Raw genomic sequence first — 20,870 nt, forward strand, 5'->3', positions numbered from 1 at the left:
TTATTACACATTATAATACGTGTTCTATATATTATATTGACATAATTATGCAACCATAATTATATGTCATTATATGCTATTGTTATTCCCTCACCTCAAGCTTACAATTTCACTGGAGTAGGGGAACAAGCCATGTAGAAAATACATTGAAAACCTAATGATACAGATAATTTGAGGTTGTTATAGTTGCTGAGTATAAAACTTTTCAAAGTGCTTCACTATTCATTATCTCTGCTTAGTCTCAAAGTTTTCCCAAGGAAGACGAAGCAGCACTTACTCACCTGCTGACCATGGGCATGTGCCTCAACCACCCTGAGAGCCTCCTCCCTCATCCTCTGCCTGTTAGAATCGTTATCCCCAATTAAGACAGCACACAACCAGGTCTCACTGGCTCTTGCTTTTCTCCTCTGTTCTCTTCCTCGCAAACAGAAAGGTAAAAGCTGTTGATCACTGGTCTATAGCAAGGCGTTCCGTGTCTTCTCACCATTCAGGACCCTTGTAAGAATTTCCTCAGGGAATCTGGTTGTCAAACTATTTAATTTACTATGTTTATGAAATACTGGATAATTCATCTCTCTCCAACCTTTTATTAAATGAATCGAAACCCCAACTGCCAAACTCTGTTAAGTACAAGAGAAACAGTGAGTTCACCAGCACAGAGTCAAAAGCAAAAATCTCCACCCTCTGCAACTTCATCTAGAGCAGGAAATGCATAATGTCTTCTAAGATTATTCCTTTGGTCCCTATGAAGGACTACCACTTGGCCAAGTGTGTGCTAAAGTTTACTTGTTTTCATTTCATGATATTGATGTACAGATCCACCGGAACCAAAAGGACATACCTATTCTGTGCTTCTACTTAGAAACTGAACACTTAGGAAATGTCTCAGACACTGGCTGATGCTCAGACAGTAACGTGCCTTGCTTTCCCCTTTTCTGTCATTAAGGACTTTACTCATAGTCCAAAGCTATAACAGTGCTGAAAAGCTTTCTAAACGGACAGCATTTGCAGTTTTAATACAAGATAAATCTTTCCATGGAGTTAACATGATCTGTGAATGGGGGACATGCTAGGAGTCAGATATCCTAACGAACTTGGTCTTCCTCACTTGAAATGGAAAATTAACCAATTCTTTTATATAATTCAGAAATGTAAAATGAAAAGAATAAGGTGCAAATTTCTATTGAACTCTCCAAAACTTCGAAATGGAAATAAACATTTTATGTTTCCAATAAAACAACATTCTGACATCCTTTGCAATGGAAACACTTTCAAATTTACTAGCAATTATAATTGTTTTATGCCTTCTAACAAACAAAATGGCATCTGGTATAAATACCTTACAACTAATCTCATTTTATATTTTCTATCTCCAACAGAAAAATCAAATATAAAGTCTAGACTATTGTTTAAAAATGTCTATTAAAGAACTTAATACTTGCAAGAGTCATGACTATAGGAAAAGAGTAAAGAATGTTCCTTTTTTTTAAAAAAAAAGTCCATAAAAACATTATTTTGTCTGAAAAAATTGAAGACCAGAAAAAGACGAATTTTGGTACATGGCTCATGTCCATGAGGCAATGAGGAGGATGAGAGAGAAGGTGGCGACCTTTCCGGTGTATCCACATGATCTGCTCCCAGTGCTGGGCCCTTTCTGCCTCTGTACACACGCACATACACAGAATGCACACAGAGACAGTCCTGCCACTTCTGAGGACGTAGGTGAGCTTGTGCGTGCCTGAACTAGGCTGAGGCGGACATCTAGAAAGATGAGATGAAGAATAAGGGAAGAGATGGTAATCCTGGAGGAGAGAAAAACAAGAGGAAGGAAAAGAAATGTATACAGTCTGAGCTCAAAACACATCGGGGACAAATGCACGTTTCCAGGGAAAGTGAGGCCATCCTACTTTATAAATTAGCAAATGAAAGTCCAAGAGTTTAAATTACCTACCCAATTAAGTTAAATTCCTTACAAAAACAGTAAGCTACAGAATCTGAGTTTGAATTCCATATTGTGTAACAGTACAATGTAATGGTTAGGCAACTGGACCCTGGAATTGTAGTGCGTTTGAATCATTCTTCCTGCCTTCTTGACTGTGGGCAAGTGACTTAAATTCTCTGGGCTTCAGTTTCCTCATCTAATGGTGCACACCAGCAGCACTTATCACCACAGGGTTTTATTAAGATTATAATGTAACGTAATAAATGCGTAACAACAGCATTTATCTCTATTGGATTGTACTTAGATTAAATGAGACTACGAATATAGAATCTGTAGCACAGTGTATGGCTCCGGGAGCTGTAAAAATGAACCACTCTGATTGCCAAATGCAACGAACACAGTTGCCTGACAGCTCCAAATGTTCCCTCCCTGAATCTATCACATGTTCCTCTGAAGATCATGCTCCCTCTCTGGTGCTGGATACTAATTAACAGAGGCCCCTTTCTATGGAACACAGAACTCTACAACAGGTGATTCTGGCCTCTGGCCTTTCTGTTGGTCTGGCTAAAACTCTCCAGATGTTTACCGCTGTCTGAGATCCGTCCCTTCCCCGCTTTCCCAGGTGTCAGAGGTGTACTTCTCTCTGCTTGTTCTCTCAGCGTTCTCTCGCTCCCTCCCTTTTGTATTTCATAGGTGTTACCCCAATATGACTTTTGCACATCTAAGCACATGAGAATATATTATTCTTGGAGGAGCCAAACTAACATATTGGCACTCAGCAGGTCCACACTGAATGTGTGTTACCATGATTATTATCACCAAAATTACCATTTTGTCACCAAACGCAATAGTTTGATCTTATTTTCTAAAACTGCTTTCCTATGACTATAATTCTTTCTTAAAGTCAGAGAGTTCAAAGATCACAGCAGTTTTTCTAACATCTTTAACCATTGTCAAACTTAGAAAACTGATCTCAATTAAAAATAAAAACACAGAGATTTAGCTTTCTATATAACACATGAAAAATATGACATTTTCTATATTGAAGTTTATCTGAAATATTACTGGGCTCCTTTACATTTGAGTGTAGAATTTCCCAGAGCTCTATTATTTGACTGATTTTTTATTTTTAATCATCTTTCTTGAGGCGAATAGTCTGCCAATAACTGGATATTATAACAAGATCTATTTGTTTTGTGTTTGCTTTGAAAAAGTGACTCACATGCTGTCCCAATGGCTTACTCAATTAATATCCCACTAATTAAACTTACACACTGACCTGCATAGGTTGAGTGGCTCTCAGCTACTATACTGTACCTATTGACTTTGTCTTACAAGTGGCTTATTGTTCCAGAAAACTACTGGGCGAGGTACCAGCAGATGGAGCAGGAATGGAATTTAAGGAGTCAAATCAGTAGAACTTGGTACTACTCACCTCAGGTTTCATTTTCAGTGCGTTAAATTCCAGTGGTTTGACCCTTTGTGATCACTGAATCAACCCAGACTAACCAGCTTTTCATATGCTGCTGTAACTTCTGTCTATGCAACCTCCATGAGAGTGTATGGAGAACTAGGATTGGCTGCCAGATGAAATAGAGGATTTGGTTTATATAAACAACAAAGACTTTTTTTGGTACATCTCATGCAATACTAAAAAAATAATCCACTGTTTATCTGAAATTAAAATTTAACTCAGTATTTTGTATTTTTGCTAGATCTGGCAACTAGTAAGGAATAAAATCAATCTTCACGGCTGGCGCCGCAGCTCACTTGGCTAATCCTCCACCTGCGGCACCAGCACACCGGTTCTAGTCCCGGTTGGGGTGCCGGATTCTGTCCTGGTTGCTCCTCTTCCAGTCCAGCTCTCTGCTGTGGCCCGGGAGGGCAGTGGAGGATGGCCCAGGTGCTTGGGCCCTGTACCCGCGTGGGAGACCAGGAGGGGGCACCCGGCTCCTGGCTTCGGATCGGCACAGTGTGTCGGCCGTAGCAGCCATTTGGGGGGTGAATCAATGGAAGGAAGACCTTTCTTTCTCTCTCTCTCTCTCTCTCTCTAACTCTGCCTGTCAAAAAAAATCAATCTTCACAGTAAATATACTTGAGACCTGGGGGTTACAGTCTAATGGTGTCTTGAGATAGGGGTGAGGCTGAAATCCCACAGATTTGGACCTATTATGAAAAAGGAATTGTTTGCACAAGTGGGTATGTGAAAACACGTAGGCCATGCAAATAACTCAGCTTTTAGTAATACACATATAAGGGAAACGTTTAGGGGTACTGAAAGATACTGCCACCACAGATGAGAGAATCTCATTCCTTGAATATGCTATGAATTAAGCCTTTGTCTACAACTCCACACTAAACTCTACGCTCGCTTTTCTTACCACTGCACAGCAACCATCACATTGTAGGGGTTCAGGTCGTGTCTTTGGAATCAAGGAATGAATGGACTTAGCATGCACATTCCTCTGCAGAACACATCATGGCTTATCAAGAATGTGCCAACCTTGCCTTGGCCCACAAAGTTGCAATATGGTTTAGCTTCCTGCTATCTTCATCTCCAGCTGTTCTCATCCTCACCTGGGCCCCTCAAGCAAGACCAACACCCTTACTGCTCGTGCAGATGCATCTATACTGCAGATGCCTTTACACTTAACCTTCCATCTTTCTAGAGCAAAAGTACCTAAAAAATGCAGAGTTTTCTTTGTCATCTTCTGTAGTCTTAGCTCAAATGTCAACAGATCAGAAAGGCTTTCTCAGACTACCCCATGTAAAACGGTACCCACATCTTCTACTCTGTATCCCCTTCTTGCATTATTTTCCTCCATAATGTTAATATCTGCATATATTGCATATATGAGGGCCATTCAAAGACCTTGTGGAACTTGGCATTGAAAGGTAAGCTTGTTTTGGTGCAAAAAATCTTGAAATGCACATGGTTTTTAGGTAACAGACATTTCCTATCACCATTCTGAAAACCCCTCATATATTAATTTGCTGTTTGCCTCTTGTTCTAAGAAGGAGAGCTCAATTAAGAGCAAGATTGTGCCTGTTTTGCTTAGTGTGATTCCTAGAACAATGATTCAAGGATGCACTTGATAGATAAATATCTGTTGAATGAATTATGTCTCTGCCCCTTTCCTAGACTGTAAGGTCCTCCGGGGCTTGATATGTGACCCATATCTGTAGTTCCTCAACATACCCAGTCCATACTCCAAAAGCACCCGGCAGATTCTTAACAACCATCTGCCGAATTGCTTGTGAGAAAACTGAGGTACTCGTCTTTAAATGACTTGAACAACTTCTTTTCCTTTTTACAGACGCTCCATGTCAGGCTTTTCACAGCAACTCTTCTTTGAGAATCTGACTTATTCAGAAGCTGTGACTTGGCTTCTCCTTGTTCATCCCTGAGTACACCAGGACTGCTTGCTGAGAAACTCTCTGGTTGCAAAATACCTATGGAGATCTAGGAAAACACGGACTCTCCCTCGCGGAGGGATGGTTGGAATGCTCTCCGCATTTTGCTGGGTCTTGCTGCAGCATCCTTGACACTTCTCTTTCTTGGAGATGTGCCACATGATGCCTGCAGATAAGGCATATGAGACTCCCTTGTTCCCTTTGGGTTAAAATCAACCAAGTATAGAAATTAACAACTGCGATAGGGCAGAGCAATCTGCTGTAAATACTACCCCTTCCCCCACCTTTATTTGCAATTTCCCAGTAGATTTCCCTAACAACAAGCTAATGCCAAGGGGGACTGAGTTGCCAGGAGCTGAGTAAAAACTGAAGAAGAGGAAAAGAATGAGGGAACCATAGGTAGAAAAGGTGCCAAAAATCCTTGTGGCCACATGAATTTTTCTAGCAGGCAACTAATCAATCTGGATTAGTGACTCCAAATCCTCAAATAAATTATTTATATTACATTCAGTTTATTAATATTGTCCACAAATGTATAAGGCCTTCCAAGAAATAATAAACAGACTTGAAAACAACAAAATCACATTCAAATGTCAAATCAGAAATGACCCTAAAATTTGTGACAAGGAAAGCTCATCCGCTATTCCTGGCACCATTTAGCTCCCCTGATATTTCGCCATGCTGATACTTAATTGATGGAGAGAGATGGAGACGTGACCGATAGACGTGGTCTTTCCAAGGCACCTCTGTCAAAGGGTCCTATCATACTGGTCCCAGGCTTAGATCACAGGGAAAATGGGGCCATAGCAGATGGAGCCCCAGCCACACACCAGGGGCACCTTCCTCCGTACTGTGATTAGATGACAGCTCCTCCTTTGACGTCTTTTCTGAGCCCAATTCAAATACCACATGGATCGTAACTGCTTCCTATTTTCATACTTTTAGAATCTAGATCTAAGGCTATATTTGCACAATCCTGCATAAATAACACACACTTAAAAAATGGGTCTCTACTGGGGTAGGGACACAGGCACAAATTAATTTGAGGACCAGGAAGAAATCTCTTTTTTGTCTTCTGGGCTCTGTGACTATCTGTGAGTGAAAGGCTGGAGGGTCGGAGGGCTGGGGGAGCAGAGGGAGAGGGGGTTGGTGAGGAGAAGATGCCTGAAATTGAGTGAGGGGAGTGAGGTTTAAAACATTGCCTAATTTGGCTGCCAGCCAGCCAGCCAAGCACAAGTGTGTCTGGCTGGCTATCCTCCGTGTCTGAGACCATAACGTACCATAATGTGTGAGGGTACAACTCCTTCTTCAAAGCTACCATAGTCCCCCTCCCCGTCTGGCAGCTGAAGGGGGCTTTTACACAAGATCCTGTGGGTAGAGTTCAGCATACAGCGGGGCATAATGCCAGTGGGAGAAGCCCCCAGCCTCACCTGTCCCTTACATTTCACGGGGAAGACCCGATACTTTCCTTTATCTGGAGGCATTTCCAAGGAGCTTCTGTAAACCATGATCGGTCACACCTGCTAACAATACTTAAGAAAGCAGAATTCACCTAGTTTCCAACTGAAATTTCAGATCAAAGCTAGTTTCTTCATCTCTTAAGGAAGAGAAACTAGCTCCACCGCACTGCTGAAAATTCATCAGTCAGGATTTAATTACACAGATCTGGGAACCAGAAGGCATTTAGATTTTAATGTCTCCCTGAGTTGGGACCTTTACATATTTTAGAATATTGATCATTACTGTTATTGCTGCTATTTTGGTGGTCACTCTACTGTGTCTGTCCCTGCAGGGTTTTTTGAAAGAATACTGCAGAGAATAACTGTTGCTGGGTAATTATAAAAGAAAGTCATGCAAATTATGAAATATTGATAAACTGTATTTACAAGTCAATGGTGCTAGAAAGCCCCTGATTCCCCAGTGAGATGGGAATCGTAAGGCTGGCGCTGTGGTGTAGTGGGTAAAGCTCCTGTTCCAGTTTGAAACCCGGCTGCTTCAACTCCAAACCAGCTCTCTGCTATGTAGAAAGCAGTGGAAGATGGCCTAAGTCCTTGGGCCCCTGCACCTGCATGGAGGACCCAGAAGAAGCTCCTGGCTCCTGGCTTTGGAATGGCCCAGCTCCCCATGTTGCGGCCATCTGGGGAGTGACCCAGTGGATGGAAGATCTCCCTCTCTCTCTCTCTCTCTCTCTGCCTCTGCCTCTGCCTTTCTGTAACCCCACCTTTCAAATAAATAAATAAATCTTTAAAAAAACAAAACTGCATTGCTTCTGAATTGCTTCCTAAAATGACCCAACTAAATGACACATTAATCAAAATGGTTCCTAAAACAAGCATTAAGTCCATCAGCAATGAGTCTCAGGGTTTGTGAGTATCAGTTTTATTTTGCCTTCCTACTATATGAGTGCATTAATACCGTAAAACATGCATCTACTATATATTTGAGGAGGTGGTGAAGACAATTTAAAACATTAAGCAAAGGGCCTGCAATATTTACAGAATATAATCAGATGAAAGAATGTTTACTCAAAAGAAAAACAGAAATTTATAGTTTTCCTATTTTACCCCCAAATCACAAAATGAATCCTATATATAAATCTTAAGTCAGGAAGTCAGTAGTCACAGACCATATCTTGTAAATACTAAAATCTTCACAACATGTGAAGAAGTGAGTTAAATGATAGCTTACGAAACACTGACAATTGTGGCTGAACACAAGAGCATTCCTGTTTACCCATCATAATTTAGCAATGAAACCTACTTTAACAACTCAAGATAGGAACGACGTAAGTGGAGACAGCAAACACGAAAGCTAAAGGCAACCGATACTCCAGGGTGACTTTCTCACTGGCAGGTGGAGCTGGAAACTTTCAACATCTGGAGCAACTGATTGAAGGCCTTCCATCGAGTGCAAAGGCCCATCTGCTGGGGGGTGCCACCAACAGTCCTGCCACTCTGAGAGAAACAAGGAGGAGCAAGCAGGGTGAAGCCCACAGAAAACAATCTAGCTACCAACTGTGACTTCTTGTTATCAGTATCACATTTTAAAAATCACTAGGAAGTTAGCAGGCTGTGCAGGTGCTGAGAGACAGTAAATACAAAAGAAAAACAAAACCCCTAAGAACATAGCTTTTTTTAATCCAGTAAGCAAATCCCACTTTTTTTTTTAAGTTAAGTGTGCTTTCACTGGTAACAGTGAGCGCGTTCTCAGAGTGCCCACGCCGGCCTATGCTGTTGCCTCAGACACTGACTCACTGAGGCACCGCAGCAGCACGCCTTGATTGACAAAGGAAGACTATCAGATGAGCTTTTTCCTCACTAACCACCGACCTGGTGCACCACAGAATGCAAGCTCTGGGGGACTGGGGGACTGGGGGACTGCTCACAGGCCCTGGATATATTGGGCAAGCATTTAAAATGCTCTCTCTCATACATACTTTCAACAGTAGCCAAAGCACACCTTGGAAATTCACAGAGGTGGCAGAATAGATGTTTTAAGTCAGAGTCCAACAAATAAAGCTTAAAACTACCAGGAGCTCTTGAATAGCCAGAGAGGGGGTTAGGCAACACACAAAGAGATTAAATGGACGGTGTCGGGGCTGGGAACTTGGATTGCATCTCCTATGATCTGCAGGGTATTCATACAATTCACTGCACCTGCTCAGGGAGCAGGACCTTGGACTACTCTCCAGCCCCTAACTTTTGCTTCCCCGCACTTTTGGTCATATCTGTATTTTCGCTCATGTGTCTACATTCAGCCTTCTCTCCATACCCAAACTGGATTTTTAGCTTCTTTAGAACTCCTCCTCTATACTTAAAAACCTTTCAGTACACCAACAGTGAGCAGACACTCAAAAAATTATTTTGGGATAATAATAATGTTTCATTTACTAATTAAATTTATTCATTAAGCAAGTAAGTACCAAGCACCTACTAAGTTCGAGGCATATAGCAAGGTGCTGTGTAAGATTTGTTTTTTTAAGGAATTTGTCATGAATCCTATTCTCAATAAAATTGTGATTTTTAAGAAGCCAGATTCTATTTGTTTTTTTTTTCCCCCTAAGGAAAAACTCAGTTAAAATTAAAGATATCTAGGAGGAGCCCTTCTATCTAGAATCCTCTTAGGTATTCATTCTGAAGATTCCAGCAACTCTGAATCATTTTTGCAGTTCCCTGGTTCTCAAAAGTCACAGGAGTTGAACAGAATGGAAGGATGGGACTGACTAAACAACAAATAGATGTGCCCCAATGGGATTGTGGGGATTTAAAAAGGAAATCTATGTCTGACATTTCAGGGCAGAGTGGCTATCTACAGAAGATGCCTCTAAAAGTCAGGTTTCCTGCTGACACCATCCGTCTTCCAGTCCAGTGCTCCCAGCTTTGGACCTCTCGTACATGTGTATTCATCACAGATCAGAAATGCTTTACCTGGAAAGCAGTACTGGTCATCTTTGAGTCCTTATAGTGAACCACACACTGTTCTATTTTGTATGCATATTCTCATTTCAACACTCTTGAAGTAGGATTTCAGTGTTTCTATTTTACCGAAAAGTAAACTGAGATTGGAACAAAACCTTACCTAGTCACCCAGCTATTATTTTATTTGAACTCCATTCAGCTGGACACCAGAGGCAGAATTTCTTTCTTTCTTTCTTTCTTTTTTTTTTTTCTTTTTTTTTTTTTTTTTTTTTTTTTTGACAGGTAGAGTGGACAGCGAGAGAGAGAGACAGAGAGAAAGGTCTTTCTTTTCCGTTGGTTCAGCCCCCAAATGGCTGCTGCAGCTGGCATGCAGCGTCTGGCGCACCGCGCTGATCCGAAGCCAGGAGCCAGGTGCTTCTCCTGGTCTCCCATACGGGTGCAGGGCCCAAGGACTTGGGCCATCCTCCACTGCACTCCCGGGCCACAGCAGAGAGCTGGACTGGAAGAGGAGCAACTGGGACAGAATCCAGCGCCCCGACCGGGACTAGAACCCGGTGTGCTGGCGCTGCAGGTGGAGGATTAGCCTATTGAGCTGTGGCGCCAACCCAGAGGCAGAATTTCTAACCATTATCTTACACCAATTTTGAATTTCAGAGGTTCCGATATTTTACCTATGGGCTTCAGGTAACTCCTCCAGAATTCCCATCTAATGCTCTAATTGGGCAAAGATTTGTTTTCTTTTACAGTTGAATCTTGAGGGACTACAAATAAAGACAGCTAAAATTCCACCCAAAAAGCCAGACTAGTCAGACAAGGAAGAAACAGCTGCATCCACTTTAGGTAAAGTTACATGGCCTAGTTTAAGGTTTTGGATGAAACAGCATGTTATCATCTGTCTATTCATTCTCTATGGTTTACTAGGGAAATACTAATTGTTTCCATTACCTTTCACAAGAGCTAGGATAAAAAGAGGATTCTTTCCCCTTGCATATATGTATACATAGGGGTGAGTAATGAGTTTCCACTTTAGCTGCAGAGTAGTTTGTCACTTGTTCATCCAGCAAGGTTCTAAAACCACACAGTGATTTGGTAGCACACCAAGGAGAATTTCCTCCTTTAAAACAAACAAAACCTTTCAGGAATCATCAAGTCATCTTCACAACCTGGGATAAAGAAAAAGAATTTTCTCTCTCTTTTTTTTTTAAGTAGGGAAGACTTGACTTTAGGGGGGACATAAAGGGGAGGGGAGTAAAGAGGGAGTGGGAGTTGAGCCCACCCAGATAGAGGGCAGGGGTTTGAAACTAGGCCTCATTCCCAAGAATTCTCCCTTGACCAAAACTAGAGGAGAAAGCTCTGTAACTCATGTAAACACCTTGCCCTAAAATCTTCCCTGAGGCGCTTTAGGGATATTATGTCTTCAAGAAGAGATAAAGTAATATTTTCTTCCAATATCTTTATCTAAGATTGAAAAAAGATAGAGGAAACTGAATAGGCTGATGTTTCTCCCTTTAGGATTATCTAAGATAATTTAGCAACTTCTACCTCTTTTTCTCTGAAATAAACAGAAATTTGAAAGGTTGGAATATATTATTTTTCCTCCTAGATATTGATACTTTCTTTCTTTCAACATGATCTCCCCAAAATGGCACCCCGAATGCTTCAGGTAGCACCAACCAATCTGGGGTTAAAGGAGAAGTTGGCTAACTTTTCTATGCCTTTGGCCAAAAAAATCCAGGCTCAATTCTGGTTGCTTTTTTGGAGTGGAAACACACAATATCAGTATTGCAGGCAGCTCCAGAAAGGCATGCCAGGCCTCTCATGCTCTCAATTTATATTTGCATGTGAACAGCTTGTCGGCCATTTTATGAAGACAGATGAATTGCAGGCCTGCTAGAGGGGTGGCCAGACAGGAAGATGTGAACTACACACCCTGACAGCCGACGGTTCTTTTAAATGAAAAAAATAAAGACTATCTCTGGACATCCTCTTCAAGGAGATTATATACAAATGTAATATATGAATGTAATATATGAAAGAAGTGAAACACGGAAGATATCATCTGTAAGTCAAGTGGAAATAAAGAATGAAACTAGATTATAAATATCACTCTTTAAAGTGTCAACAAAGAGTAGATATGGCTGTAGAAGGCACTAAAAACAAACTTTTAGAGGTCTCCCTTGTTATTGTTGGTTTTGAAAGATTTTTTATAAAAAGATTTATTTATTTGAAAGGCAGAGGAACAGAGAAAGAGAGAGAGAAAGAGAGAGAGAGAGAGATCTTGCATCTGCAGCTCACTCCCCAAATGCCCCCAGTAGCTAGAGCAGGTGAAAGCCAGAGCCAGCAACTCCAGCCGGGTCTCCTTGTAGGTGGGAGGAACTCGAACACTTGGGGACATAATATGTTGTCTCCAAGGCACATTAGCAGGAATCTGGATCAGGAGTGCTAAGTAGCCAGGACTCTCACCAGGCACTCTGATATGGGAGAAGGATATTCCAACTGCAGGCTTAACTATCTGTAAAACAATATTTACCCCTTAAAAGACAACTCTGATAAAGAAAATGCCACCAAAACAACCAGATGGGAAGAGGAATAGCTAGATGAGCTCATATTTAATGCCAGAGCCCAGCATTGTAATAAAGAATTTCCAAGGCTTAGGGAAGGAAACTAACTCTGAAACATTAGTGACAGCCTATCAGATGCATAAGCTCCGCTCTCTGTCCTGGAATACCAACACAATCCAGTTTACCCCTCATTTCCAAAAGATCAGATGGAAATCAAAATGGAAAAACATATGGAACAACCAAAGGAATGAAGTTATTCAAGGGAGTGAAAAACAAAGTATGGTAGGGCTGTGTTGACAAGAAAAATAATAAAATTCATAGTAGATCATAGCTAACAATTTTTTAGTATAAACTATGAGGGCCGGCGCCGTGGCTCAATAGGCTAATCCTCCACCTTGCGGCGCCGGCACACCGGGTTCTAGTCCCGGTTGGGGCGCCGGATTCTGTCCCGGTCGCCCCTCTTCCAGGCCAGCTCTCTGCTATGGCCAGGGAGTGCAGTGGAGGATGGCCCAGGTGCTTGGGCCCTGCACCCCATGGGAGACCAGGAAAAGCACCTGGCTCCTGGCTCCTGCCAGGATCAGCGCGGTGCGCCGGCTGCAGCGGCGGCCATTGGAGGGTGAACCAACGGCAAAAGGAAGACCTTTCTCTCTGTCTCTCTCTCTCACTGTCCACTCTGCCTGTCAAAAAAAAAAAAAAAAAAAAAAAAAAAAAAGTATAAACTATGAAAGATACTATTCAAAGCATGTTATATATATATGGAATTTTAATTCTTTAACAGGTAGGTAAATTATTATCCTACTTTAGAGGAATAAGACAATAACTCGGGAGGCTATATAATTTAGGCTATGTTATAGACATACAGAATTTCAACACAGGTCTGAGCTATTAACCACAATACCATGTTCCCTTCACAGGCACTCAAGATAAAACATTCAAATAATGCCTTTAGTTCTCTCAATATAGAACATCCTAGAACTTTATGAGATGATGCTGTGCAAGTACCTAACACAAGGTACTGCTAGCTCACATCTGTTTTTATTGAAACTGATGGGGGCTGGCACTGTAGCTCAGCAGGTTAAAGCCAGAGCCTACAGCGCCAGCATCCTATTTGGGAACTGGTTTGAGTACTGGCTGCTCCACTTCCAATCCAGCTTCCTGCCGGTTCTGCTGGGAAAGCAACGGAAGATGGCCCAGGTGCTTGGGCCCCTGCACCCATGTGGGAGACCTGGAAGAAGCTCCTGGCTCCTGACCTTGGCCTGGCCCTATTAGCTGTTGCAGCCATTTGGGGAGTGAACCAGTGGATGGAAGATCTTTCTCTCTCTCTGTAACTCTACGTTTCAAATAAATAAATAAATCAAAGAAAGAAAGAAAGAAAGAAAGAAAGAAAGAAAGAAAGAAAGAAAGAAAGAAAGAAACTGATGGTGCTCTGGAATCTAAAATTCTACCCTGTAACAATTTTTTTTCATTCTTGCAGTACATTCCACAAATTTAGTATTTTATCAGATCCTACTATATTCACATATAAAGTATGCATTCTGTTTTAATAAAATTTCTGCAACAGGAGTTTATATATTTATGTCATTGAGAAATGTAATGCTTTCCTATACTCTCACTGTTTTACTATAGACAGTTTAATGTAGAAAGGTCCTTCAAAGGCAAACTGGTTTCTTAAAGCAATGATCAAAGAGCTGAGCTCCTACAAGGCCTCAAAAATAACTTGTCCGTGAATGATCTGAAATCACTAGTGAAGGTCATGGAGTACTTGCCATTTTAAAAGGAACTCAAATGCAATGAAAAGGCCGTGGTTCTTCACTTAAACAATCTGACCTGATAAATCAACATAGCCTCTCACAGTTGAATCAGGTGATGAACTTTCTTGGGAATTAGGGTCTCTTGGCCATGCAGGTAAAATTGAGAGAGGGGCTTGTGGGTGGTGAGGGTGATCCAGAGAGTAAAGGATCTGCCTTCACTAAGGATATCTGAGTTGTCTCCTCGAGTCCGCAAAGTTGCTTCTCCCACGGGTCGCCCGTGGGGCAGACCCACAGATCTTTGCACTCGGCTGGGTGCTGGCTGCCGTGCACTCTGCAAGCACCAGCTGGAGTCCCAAGCTAGACTTACCATTCTCTGGTTGGTCCTTTATGTCAGCGTCACTTGGCTGGCTGGGACTTTCAGATTGACTTGAATCTGAAAAACACAAAAATACAGCCAAAAATTACAGGGTCTGTAAGGGAAAGTGCTTCGGAGGCGCCAGACTTTCTCAAAAGGTTCAACCTATAAACTAAGAATGAGAACGTCAGAGAAATAATATGATGAACGGGAAAAGGAAAGACAGAAAGAGCAAAGGAAGCGGGGTCGGGGAGCAGCCGCCGCTGGTGTCATGAGAGAGGATGCGGGGTTGTGTTGACACCTCCGGGGGTGTTTGCTTTGTGCCCGATGAGAACGTGAAGCTCTTGAGAAAGCGTTCTCCTACAGGCACCCTTTCCCAACTGCTCTCCATGTTTATACACTGGAGTCTGATGAAGACTTCATCCTTCATTACACACATCTGAAGCTTGATTCAGAACATAATAAAGTGTCACAACATATTTTGAAGCTGGTATATAAAAGCAACCCCAACAACAGTAACAAGTTCTGTTGCTATTTAGCTCTGTATTAAAGCAACAGACTAGACAGACTACACCACTAAATACTGGAGTTCTAATACTCTAGCACATGGACTTGAAATAAACGAGGAACTCCAAGGAGACCTCCTGAAAGCAGCGTTTCCCCCACTTTGGAAGGATCTCTCTTCTCCTGTACTAATGTGTTTGGGAGAGCCTCAAGGGGCTTGTTAGCAAAAATAGGTTCTTGCACTCCTTTATAGAATTAAATTGACTTTTTATTTTAAAAAGTGTAATCGGATTTTCAAACAAAGAATTAATTTAATTAATTTTTGAATGGGATCACCTGAAATAAGGTGACAGTTAATTTTAAAATTAGATAAAATTTAGTTACATGGAAAGAATTTCACAGTATTAGAAGCAAGCATGTTGATGTTATTTTTTGGGAGGAGAGAAAAATCAGGCCAAAGTTTTCAAGGGGGCAATTTTTTATGTAAAGCAGCTTTGAAACAGTTTATAACACTATTTAAAATTTTTAAAAAACATCTTTCTATCTGTAGAAAGGCTTGATCCCAACTTTACCTCAACAACCAGGGTTAGAATTAGCCATCTGAAATCTGACCACATTTCAGCAAGGTCAACGCAAGATCAAAAGGTCATGACACTTAACTGTGATTAAATTGAAAATATTACTTCTGTTGCGACAAGTGATGCATTACTATCCTCTTTCTCGGAGATACTGCAGAAAGAAGTAGCACTACTACTGACCTTACGTCCAGAAATACTAATTTATTACTTAAAAAGACACCCTGCTTTTAGGCAAGTGAAGATTTTAATTATAGGAAAGGACTATCCAGAAAAAAACTATTTCAAAATTTCAGATATTCTTAATCTAGTGACTACAGCAAAAAAAAATCCTATGTTGATCCAAAGGTTCAAATAAAAAGATGTAAAATGGTGAATTTTTATTTAGGTCTGGCAAAGTGACAGCTTTTATCATGTTATAACAATTGCCATAGTTAAGACACAACGCAATATGTGTGTGTGCGTGTGTGTGTGTGTGTGTATAACCTTTAGAGAAATCCTTCAGAATAGACTACAAAATTAAATAAATCCCTGCACTAAAAACTGGACATACAAACAGGTTTATATTGGATCATATGTGAAATTTTAACCACATAAAACAGTGTTACATTTGCAGTAAACAATTTAAAATACAGCATGAACACCTCTTTCTCTAAGGAAAGATCCTGTAATTTTGCCATTAGAAATGATGAACTAAATATTTTGAGAGAGAATTCAACATGCTTTAGGAGAAAGACATATCACCGTTATTTTTGTCCTGAAAACTCTTAAACCATTAGTATCTATAATTAAAATTAAAGCAAAATATCTAATTACATTTTAGGGGAAGTTAAAATTCTTCTTGATCATATCCAAAACAGATATATAAAATTTCGCCAAATACAACATTTTCTTTGGAAGAGTACTCGCAAACACAATTCTCTATTCGAGTATGATAGCTTAGTCAATATTCAACTTCTGGGTGTGATATCTTTATAATTCATCGCTTCTCTACAAACAAATGGAAAACCTTTTTATCTCAATTAATTTAGGTATGCAACAGCCAATGCCTTTTCTGATATTTATTCATGAATATCAAGGCAAAAAGGGGTAAGGAGAGACTGAAAACATTTTTGTTTAATAATCTGAAAATACACTTCTTTGTTCTTTTCACTTTTCGTTAACATTTGGTTTGCTTGCGTCCCTTTACAGGAATATAGCTAAATTACAGAAAAGATCAACAGCAATGAATGATGACTATCACATATATTTAAAGATGGTTTAAAACTCCAAGCCAGAGAAAACAAGCCAACCAACAGCAAAGGATGGCGTGGCAAGAAAACGCTCAGACTTGGTCTGCAAGGGGCCGCGGCGATAGAAGAGGCATCTAGCCAAAGTGAAAATGGTATTTAATTTCTCTAGTTTCATTCAAATGCTGGAGACACTGCTATCCATCCAAGGGCTGCATACAAAAATATACGTCCTGGTAAGCGATACACAAAGCTAAAGATCTACAACAACTTTTAAATGATCCAAACACTTCAAAAACTGCTGTCTACCCTGGGCTGTTTTGTATCATCTCCTTTATGAGCCAAGAAAGAGCAAAGCCAGTCCTGGTGTTACTCTAAGCTGAGGATGCATGGACATTCTTTCTGGTATTACAAAAAGGTCTCTGATTTGGTTAAGTATGGAGCCAACCAGATGACCAGAATTACAAAGTAATTTCTACCCATACATCATTGATACAAATGATAGCTCGTTCTGAAGCATTTGCATTAAAATATTATCAAGAAGGATAACAATTAATTTACTTTTCAATTTTATGCACTTGTTAGAGACTTATCAGAAGCCAAAGTAACTTTATGTCTCACTTTTTTGGACAGCTGGTTCCTACCACCTGAAATAGATGACCCCAAAAGAAACCAAACTTCATGGATTTGGATCCCCTCCTTGTATCTTAGCCCTCAATAGCACTGCGTTTCTATGTTTCCCTGGTTGAAAGCCAGATTTGTGTATTACAATGAAGTGAATACTACTTAAAGTGTGTTTAAATGCAGGGCTAGAAATGCTGTTGTGAGCAAGTACATTGAGATCATCAACTGTTTTTTTCCCACTTAGGGATTTGCTTTTGGATTAAGCAATCTTAGACTTCAGCCGAACCTTGAAAAGCAATGTTTCTTTTGGTTTTTAAAAAATTTATGAGCAGAAATTTAAGCCTAAAATAGACCAGGTTTGCACATAAGAGGCTGGGTTAGGACCTCTTGATTGAACTGGTAGCCATGCATCTAGCATTTTATGGTGCCTACGACTATATCGACTACATCACTTCAGTATTCAGATAAAGATAGTTCACTATCAACAGCATCACTAGGGAAAGACAGAAAACAAATCCCAACATCTGAGTATCAGTCTCTACTTCCATAATCTGGTACAACACAAGAACAGAAAGCCTGTGCAGGACTTGCCCCTTAACACAACCTCAACTCTGCTCCTCTTCAGGATGAAACCTCAGAGAGTATTTCTGGGGGGGAGATGAAGACCGACCACAACATGCTAGTAAGATAAAACTCCTGAGGCAAAATGTAGATATCACTTCCATGCATTTTATGGTCTTTAGGCAAGAAACAAAGATGAAACAGCGCTAAATGTCCTGTCTTTGACCTAAAATTAAGTACTTTTTCCACCACAGTCCTTCTTTGACGGTACATACATCTCTCATGGTGTGGTTAATGCTAATATTGTGTACTAAGGTGATTTTTGATGAACAAACGCCTACAAGAATCTGAGCTCCTAGAGACACGAGTTCCTTCCGACTCTTCTCTTAGCCCTTCGTACGCAGGTGACTTAGAGACCCAGTGCAGTGCTGAGCGGCAGCAAGCAGTCGCCTCCTACATCCACTGGTCCACAGACCACAGAGGCCGAGCTGAGGGCGTGGGCTGACACGTTGGAGGCCCTGCAGAGTGGTGCGCATGCTCAAATGAAGAATGACAAAGGATTATTCCCACGTTCAAAAACTACAGAGATTACAAACTCCACCATACTCTGACGTCTGCAGAAATGTCTCAAAAGCCCCGAAGCTGCTACTGGGAGAGGCTTGAGGAAAGCAGAGACACTGTGATGAAACGCCACCCACCCCCACAGGCAAACCAGCATCATTCCTGCTCAGTCAACATGCTCTTAGCAACTGGCTGAGGGTCACAGAAGTACCAATTCTGGTTCCCCTAGAGAAACAATGTAGTGTTAAGTTTCAACCACCCGGCATGCATAAAGGTTTGACAAAAGATGAGGTCTGAAAAACCTATGTTTGAATTTTGTGTCTACTTTTAAATGACCCAATTTAAAAGGTGATACGGAGAAACCATGAGGCATCCAGGAAAAAAAAATGAGCCAGTCAAGTGACAGAAATAAAATGAAAATTCCTCCCGAAAGAATCAGGGTTGTTGATGGTGTAAAAAGGAAAAAGCAAAGGCAAGAATGAGTATTTTCCTGCAAATTAACAAAGAAGGAAGAGAATTCCTGGGGTAAAGGAGAATGAAGAATGCAGGGTTATACTTTGACTACAGTATACAGTTACCTTTTCAACTGTAGCTCTTAAACATGTCCAGAAATTTATCTAAGGTTTTGCTTCTTATTGTTTTTGGAAGATGAGTACTTTGCAAAGGAGTCAGGCTGAAGAGTTTGGTATTTTTTTTATATCCATGAAGTTGTACTGGAAAAATAATCCTACATACTTATAATTGGCAGTGGAAGGTTTGGCACAATGCCACTTGGATCATCTAAGATCATACACATTTATTAAGGTAAAAAATTTTCTAGAAAATCAAGTGGCCTTTACAGTCACACTTTGCTTCTTAGTCTCATGATTGTAGTTATAAAAGAAATTACTATTATAATACTTATAATATTTAGGAATATTAGCTATTTTTTTTCTAATATGACCATGCCCTTAAAAACTGAAGAGATATTTGGAAAACCTTATTTAAAAATGTAAAACGTCAGTGTACAAGTGTACATACAAATATGTATCCACCACTTACAGGTTAAGCGTAAACGTTGGCGAACACATCATTGGCTAAAAATAACATATTCATCCTGATCTGGAAAACAACAGAAACCTGCAACACTATCACTAGATCCAGACCACTGAAAATATGTAATTGTCATTAGTATTTCTAAGAGTGGATAAAATCCTTCATGCTCAATGAGTAATCAAACCAATATTTAAGACCAATTAATGTACACAATTGTGGCCCACTTAATGAAAAATTAACACACAATAGACTAGTTTTTCTGATACATTATCAGGTTAGTCACCCCATACAAGTTTTATTCTGCTTTAAAAATGGAAACAGTCCTTGGTCTTTAAATGGAAAGTCTTATCTTTATTGCATTGAAAATACAAAATTTGATCTCCATAGCTTTCCCTGGAAGCTGGGATGTAGTGTTTGCACGGATGTGTGTGCTTGATAATTGCAGTAATGAAAGCAGGCAGGGAAAGTCCTTCCCTAACTGGAGGGAGGAGGGGGAGATGTGGCAGAGGGAAGTCCCAGCTCCACAAGGGCCCAGGCTAGTTTGCACACGTTGGATGGGAGGGATGGGAAGGCTGGCTCGTGCAGCCATCACCTGGAAGAGCTCCACCAGACCACCCCGGGGCCGCCAGCTGTTCTGGAGATCCACCCGTAGCCACTCCCACATATGGCATTTTTCAAGGCCTCCTGGAGATTGTTATATAAGCTAGCTTCCAACCATTTTCTTTCTCAAAACTTTGCTTTCTGTAATGCCTTTCTGAACAAGAATTTGTGAAATATTAAATTTGCAGGAATTGGATTTTTTGGCATTAATGCTGGTATTCAAGGCCCATCTGTTTAGTCGGGACTGTGTATGATGATAAGACTGTTTAGGTTGAAGAGTGATTCAAATGTCTCATCACCTACTCATCAATGTGTTATTTTTCTATGCGCACAAGGAGGTTGTGGAATGATCCACAGTTTTAACATGCTGAGAAAAAAATCAAATGGCGTAACTATTGTGTTATGACAGTGAGGGGGGAAACTTTAAAAATTATAAATGCAGTCATTCTGAAAGTAACAAGAAAATGACTCATTCATTAAACCTTCAATCTTCGCAGGAGACTGACTTCAAGTGACGATCAGCTTCTTCAGTGACATTACAAACGAAGTCAACGATATGAAGTCAATGAATGTAAAGGACCAGCAAGTAGCATACTGTGGCTGAGTGCGTAACTTCCTACACTTCCTGACCAGGCCCGATGATAGACACAAATGAAAACGTGCAGGTCATCATCTTGAATTTTTGTTTTTCCCCTAAGAGGAGCTGTGCTGACAAGTGAGAGGGACCCACTGGTTAATTC

General features: G+C 40.7%; 1 protein-coding gene across 19 annotated transcripts in view; it reads right to left on the reverse strand.

The window, feature by feature from the left end:
• The window catches only part of NFIA (nuclear factor I A), a 601,241-nt gene that overhangs the window by 184,402 nt on the left and 395,969 nt on the right, over positions 1–20,870 (reverse strand). For all 19 annotated transcript variants that reach the window (XM_051857696.2, XM_070078402.1, XM_070078405.1 and 16 more), the window contains one exon: positions 14,454–14,519. In XM_051857696.2, the coding sequence (XP_051713656.1) occupies positions 14,454–14,519 (66 nt within the window). The remainder of the gene's footprint in view (positions 1–14,453; positions 14,520–20,870) is intronic.

Source organism: Oryctolagus cuniculus, chromosome 7 (genome assembly GCF_964237555.1).
Source record: "Oryctolagus cuniculus chromosome 7, mOryCun1.1, whole genome shotgun sequence".
NCBI lineage: Eukaryota > Metazoa > Chordata > Mammalia > Lagomorpha > Leporidae > Oryctolagus > Oryctolagus cuniculus.